The 6,883-nt window shown below is 40.0% G+C and overlaps 2 protein-coding genes across 2 annotated transcripts; one reads left to right on the forward strand and one right to left on the reverse strand.

Moving 5' to 3' along the window:
• Nucleotides 1-129: 129 nt before the first annotated feature.
• On the reverse strand, nucleotides 130-1,434 carry LOC118647456. The gene is made up of 2 exons (XM_036292455.1): nucleotides 555-1,434; nucleotides 130-362 (listed from the first exon to the last, which is right to left on the reverse strand). Exon 1 carries the CDS (start codon nucleotides 1,316-1,318, stop codon nucleotides 587-589), a length of 732 nt encoding a protein of 243 aa, XP_036148348.1. The 5' UTR covers nucleotides 1,319-1,434; the 3' UTR covers nucleotides 130-362; nucleotides 555-586.
• A 597-nt stretch (nucleotides 1,435-2,031) lies between these two features.
• LOC114254571 (cuticle protein 18.7) lies at nucleotides 2,032-4,087 on the forward strand. The gene is made up of 2 exons (XM_036292458.1): nucleotides 2,032-2,616; nucleotides 3,002-4,087. The coding sequence occupies exons 1-2, from the start codon at nucleotides 2,605-2,607 to the stop codon at nucleotides 3,479-3,481; spliced, it is 492 nt and encodes a 163-aa protein (XP_036148351.1). The 5' UTR covers nucleotides 2,032-2,604; the 3' UTR covers nucleotides 3,482-4,087.
• Nucleotides 4,088-6,883: the final 2,796 nt, after the last annotated feature.

A 6,883-nucleotide genomic window follows, 5' to 3' on the forward strand; every position in this document is an offset into this window, starting at 1 on the left:
ACGGGTCGTACGGCTTAGCGTAAAATATGTGCGGATTAAGTGAGGTATCGTATATTCATGTAAGGTAACAATTTTATTGTACTCCCTTGCGATATATTGAGGCATTACGATGACTGTACACTCTTGTTGTGCGTTCACATTTGTGTATTATTTATTTTTGCACACCTAGTATACAGAACATACATTTTGAGTAAAAATAACAATTATGCAAGCAAGAAACAGATAATTAAGCGCTAAACTATTCTATTTTTATTTCGTCGAGCTCTTCATATTTTTTTTTTTTTTTTGGTCGAAGAAACGATCCGTGTGCGCCTAACAGACTATCATCAGAAATTCCGCAGAAAGTTGCGTGCAAAGTTAAGCTACATTCAGAAAAACAGTTGTTAGTTCAATTAAATTGTTTGACTCGATTAAATTCCTTCGATTCAAGCGTTTGCATCTAGATTAAAAACGCGAATATATTTAACTTTTTATATTACTAAAATACATAAGTACTTAAACTGAAGAAGTTTAACCGAATGAAGGAACTTCGTCGAATTAACAACTTTTCTTGCCTCTTGGTGCTTTTCAAGCGGCGAAATCTGTCTCAGTAGAGCAATCTGCCGTAAGCGAGCGCCGGACCGGCGATCGCCAGGGCATCGACGGATCTCACGGCGTCGCTCGCCGGACTCTCCTCGTCGCGTGTGGCCACTTCCGACGGCGGGCTGCCGTCGGGGCCGACGGGCACCAGAGCGGCGGCGACGACGCCGTTGCCGAGCACCAACGGCACCACGGCACGTCCGTACGCGACGCGCCGCGCAAGATCGACGTCGCCGGCCGTCGCGGCTCCACTCGCCAGGTCGATCCTCTCATTCGCGCGGGCGGCCGCGGCTTCCGGCGCGTCCGGGACTTTGCCGTCTGCTGGTTCGCCGGCGGCGACGACGTCAGGCGAAGCCAATAGAGTGCCGCTGGACCTCGCTACCTCGTTCGCCAAGCTGATCCTCTCGTTGACGTGCGCGGCCGCGTGTGCCGCCTTCGCGGCCGCGACTTCCGGCGTGTCCACGACCCTGCCGTCGGCGCCGAGCGGCGCGGAAGACTGTCGTTCTCGCAGCGACCGGGATCCAACCGGGACCGAGCTCGTAGCTCCGTTCACCATCCCCGTTCTCCCGTCGATGTGCGTGGCCACGCTTTCCGGTGCGTCCGATGCACCGCCGTTGGCGCCGCCGACTTGCGTACCGGGTATCAGGGGTGTCGCGTATGTCAAAGGTACGGACAGGAAAGCGGGCTTGGCCGCGGCCAGGCTCGCCAGGCCGAACAGCATGATTGCGAAACGCGTCATCTCTCGGGTTATCCAGTTGTACGCCGGAAGCAGCAGTGCTGGTACTACACGCAGATGTCTCGCAGACGATGAGAACGGCGTAACGTCGCGGGATTGCACTCGATGACGCGCACCGGCGGCAATTGTCACGCTCGCCTTTATAGTCCTAGATCACGTAATAGGACGATCGGCGCAGGTCGGCCCCGCTTCCATTTCGCCCGGGTAAGATAAGCCCGGTCTGTAAAGCGAGAGTTTACGCCGGATGAGAAGAGAGACGACGAAGAGAGCCGCGGGTGGGTGGGGGGAGGAAGGGAGAGCGACGGGAAGGACGACGAGATGAAACGGAGAGGGATTTTCTTTCCGACGAGGTCGGGGAAGACACCCGATCCCGTTTCCATTTCTCCGCCAGATCGGCCGTGATCTAGAAGGTCGCGCCTGAACGACGCGCTCGAAGGCTGCGTCGCTCGCGATCGCGTAATCTTCTAGAGGAGGCTTATTGTCGTTTTTGCTCGATTAGGTAATGATGCCTGCCCACTTGCATACCTGTCGCGTTACTTAATCCTCGATTAGCCAGCCGAAAACAGATTTGTCGATCCGTACTTACTCTTCCGCTACACTTCTATCTTTTAATTGATCTATTTATTACGGATTTTGAGAGACCTGCATTATTTTAAATGGTAAGAGATAATCTTAGAATTTATATTGTGTGTAACAAAATCAATTAATTTATGTGCTTTAGCGAATTATATAATAATATAAAATTGTTACGCACCGTATGCATGGTCGAAACAAAGAATTTTCTCTTTACTGAAAAAAGCTGTCCATTAGGAGACAAAGGATTAAATATTTATAAGCGATTAAATCTGAAACGAATAAAATAAAAGAAAATCACCCACGACAAATTGACGGCGTCAAAAATAGGCGAGCGCGATAAATCGCTCAATCGATCGTTTTTTTTTGTTTTTTTACGCAGTTCTGATTAATCAAGTCGGAAGGGGAACCAATTTAGACGGGCGTTGTGAGGACCGGCGATGAGGCTGATACTATTCGCGATTATGCGAACAGAAATGGAATGACGGGGCGTCAATGTCACACACGTCTCGGCTTTTATTGGATGCTGATATTTACGTTGCGATGAAATACATCCTGGTAGTGGCGCCTGATTCGGCACAAAGCCTTTTTTATACCCCCACGGGGGGGTATATAAGGCCGCGAAATCGGGGTTGGTGCACGACAGATTAGCCGAGCACCTTGGCGAGTACTGATCCTGATCGGCAGCGTTGAGGAGCTGAGCAATTACGTTCGACATGAAGGTCTTGGTGAGTAAAGAATGTCTCCAAGAATCTCTAGACAAAAATATTCAGGTTACTGGTTATGGTTTTTTTAAAATTATTTTATATTGTCGCTCGCGCGCGATAAAAAGTAAAGACAAGAAACAGAATAATTTAATTATTAACTTAAACGCGGCTTTGTCCTAATTACTTCGGAATAAATTCCATATTTCTTGCTCTCAAAAATCACGAAAATTATACAATAGTGTTCTTAATCTTTGTAAATACATTTATCCATGCTTATATTTAAATCTAATGAAGAAAGAAAGGAAAAAAAGCTTAGGACTAACTAGATTAACGTATAACATTTCCGGGTTTCATCAAATATATATTTGCAAGACACATCGCAACACACGCTAACATGTTCTTTCAGATTGTCCTTTCCGCCATCCTGGCTTGCGCCTTCGCCAGCTCGCCGCTGGTCTACGCCAGGTTGGTGCCCGGCGCTCCGATCGGCCTGGACGGCCGGGTGGTCGACACCGCGGAAGTCGCGTTGGCCAAGGCCGAGCACGCGGCCGCTCACGTTAACGAGAAGATTAATCTGGCCGCGGAAGCGGCCAAGTCGGCCGAGCACGTGCTCGCCTACGTCGCGCCGTCGCCCGGCGTGGCCGTGGTCGAAGGCGCGCAGCTGGTGCAACCGGTCGCGGTGGCGACGAAGCTGGTCCCCGGTGCGCCGATCGGACCCGACGGCCGCGTCGTCGACACGCCGGAAGTCGCCCTCGCCAAGGCGGAACACGCGGCGGCCCACGTCAACGAGCAGCTCAGCCACGAGGCCGCGCGATCGGTTTATCACGAGCAGCCGGTCGTCGTCCTGGACCGCAGCGCGCCGCTCGTTCGTTACTATTTTCGTTGAGCTCGACTCGTTAACGCATACGGGTTCACATTAAAGTATAAATAAATCTGGCTACCAATTGCTTAATTTCGATTATCTGTTGTAAATTAGAATCAGAGATTTTGTTAAATGTTCTCATAAGAAAATGTGCTGTAATATTTTTATTATAACGTTTGGATTTCTTCTTTTATATCGTTTCTTTATATTGTTACTAATTTAGTGTTATTACTGAACGCGTGTCTTTTGGTGTAAATTTTATTTTATAATTAAATTTTAAATAAAAGTTGAAAGTTGCGCGTACAATCTACGTTAGCCTGCAAGGATACAACGCAGTTAGCAACAGATGCAATGGGAATGCGTTCTAACAGGCGTGCCTTGTGCAAAGAGATCGACAAAAGGTTAAAAAATAAACATATATCTTACTACAAATATTTTATTTTAATATTTCCTCCTTGTTATATTTAAAAAGAAATAGCATTTTCACTTTTAAAACGATAATTATGTAATCTCGTCTGCTCTTCTATTGAAAACTGTTAACTGTAAATAGTTATAGTGAGAGTAAAAATACTTCTCTGAATTTTATACAAATGTCATAAATACATTGCTACAGATGTGTAAAATAAGCTATGTTCATTTCACACATACCATCATCTTTTTGGCCGAAGCTGTACAAGAACCTGACACGTATGAAAAATTTATAATTAGACATTGAAATATTTGCTACAAATTTATTACGACAAGTTTATTGGTATTTCCGGTATGGAATTCGCGACGGTCCTTTAATCATTCGTATGAAACTTGCGCGGAACTGCTCGAAGCGACAAAGTGACACCGTCAAGGTAGACGGTGGTCTCAGAAAAAAGTCTCTCAGCCGCGTGTTCACACCGTAGTATAATAATTCATAAGGCATCATAATAATTCAATCTTGAAACGTAATCATTTTCGAAGGTGTCTTTTACGATTTAACAAATGAGACTGTTAACCGTGAAAGTGATTATCATTTGTAAAGTTGTCGTTAAGGCTAATCAATATTTTTTCATTCTTTATTGTTCTACGTTCTTGGACTCTACATAATATGTTAAGTTTAGTGTATTTCTTTAATCATTTGAATCTAAACACAAGTAATAATTATCAAACTATACTCTTCTTTGAAATCTCCATAAGTTTTTTTCAGGTAAAATTCCTTTGATTCATGTTAGACGGATTAAATAAAATAGAGAATAAAATATTCGATCTTTGCTTACATTTGCGAAAAATATCTAGTTAGAGCGTAAAAAGATCATATTAATTTTTCTAATGAATGCTGCAGCGAATGTCTCTTGTAATTCCACATGTTGCCAACAGCACGGTAATCTTACCGATAATGACATAATCATCGGGACGACAATAAAAAGATCTGTTGCGTAGAATTTTCTGTCGTTTCTCGCACAGTTGATTTTTTAGGTCAACGTCGGAGATTTTAGGAACAATCTAACGTAACTTTCGGCTGAGAGGCTAGCGTGGATATGCAATCGGTTGGATTTTGTCGCGAACGCATTGTCGGCAAAAGGCACAAGAAGCACGCCGCGCCCGCTTTCTCATATTACACACACGCGATTCTCTCACGTGTCACCGAATTGCTGCACAGTGGGGCGAAATGCTCGAAAATCGGACATTGGGACAAAAAATTATATTTGTAAAAATTTCTAATTTTTGTATGTTTTCTTATTCTTCATACTCCAATCAAAATCTGTCCAAATCATTAATTTTCATTGAAATTTTTATTGAAAATATTCAACAAAGTTTACACTTGGAGCAACCAGTGAGATTCTATCGATACGACACATATTATTTGAGAGTTCTCATATTAAAATGAAACTGGAATGATAGGTGAAACTTTTACAACATAAAAGGTAAATTTTAAACTTAATATAAAATTATTCTTGTATTAAAAAATTATTTAAATATATAAAACAAATTTATTTAAAATAATGAAATTTATATAATCGGGATCCAATACATTAAACTACCAAAAAGTTGAAAGTTTAAAATGATCCAATATGTGCAATATATGAATCGATCGTGAAAAGTTTACAGAAATTTATCGATTGTTTCGATTCAACCGACCAAATTTTAAGTTTAATTAATGGTTTAGGTTCGAATTATTTTAAATAATAACAGAGAAAAAAAGGATATTGTTATTTTGACAATACCTTTAGTTTCAAAATGAAAATCTTGAAATAAGATTATATTGCGTTAAATAAAAAAAATTTACTTGAATGAAGATTTATTTTAAAATTAATTTAATCAAGAAAATTATATTCTTGTTATTTAAGAATAATTTTCTTGAATGAAAATAAAAAAATGTTGAATAGAAAATACTGTATGTTTAAATCGAAGATTATAATTTTTTTAGAATAAAATTATCAAAATAATAATATTATATTTTTGAAATAACATTTATAGTGTTGAACTAATGCTATAATATTGTTGAAATTCAAGATTTTCAAATTCTTTTAAGAAGATTATATATTGTTGCGTATTTATAAAACAATGAATGCGTTCATATAAATATACAAGAGTTAATTTGACACTTGCTTTTTTTCTGTGAACGCGGGAAAGCATTATAACAGATCTTGAAACGTTTTATATTCTATCAAATAAATTTATCACGCACAATATCTAGTGGCCTCATTCTGTCTTTATTAGTACTCAATAGAGATCGCTATCCCGTTTTTTCTCGGCAACAAAATTCATGTTCAATGTAATATAAAGCATCCGGTTGGTGTCCTACTGCCCCTGGAGTGAATTCAAGTGAATTCTCATCTCTATTCTAAAGATTTTATCATTTGTATTTGACACAAGTTTACTCAGTATTACCCCTATACCCCGCCTTTTATATTACTATTATACTTTGCCTTACTTATTATTTATTAATATCATAATAAACCGTTTTCGTTATTTCCCTATAGCAGGATCAAATTCTTTTAAATAACGCATTTATCTTTATTATGCTTTTTTTGGTTTCTATATAATGTTAATCGAAACGTTTTATCATTATAATTGTATATATTATTATATGTAACAGTTTAATATTAAAAAGTAATAATGCATTAATGTTGTATAAATATCCGTTCTTATAGTTAGCGCTTTTATTCCATAATGTTATTTTTGTAAAAAAAGGTAAATTTTTTATACTTTTATTTAAAAGGGCAATTTTTGTGATTTCACACATTTACATTTATTTTGTATTATGTAAAAAATAATAAATATTGTAAAGTAAAATAAAAATAATATTACTTGGATTGGTAACGTAATTGCATTTTCCGTAAAGAAACACGTACTCTTGGCGCCTTTTTTAACCGCATTGAACAAGCACCCCAAATGAAGCAAATATGTGTCACGTCGTTGATCCTGGATAACGCTTAAGAGCACATAAATAAA

Source organism: Monomorium pharaonis, chromosome 9 (genome assembly GCF_013373865.1).
Source record: "Monomorium pharaonis isolate MP-MQ-018 chromosome 9, ASM1337386v2, whole genome shotgun sequence".
In the NCBI taxonomy this organism is placed as follows: Eukaryota; Metazoa; Arthropoda; class Insecta; order Hymenoptera; family Formicidae; genus Monomorium; species Monomorium pharaonis.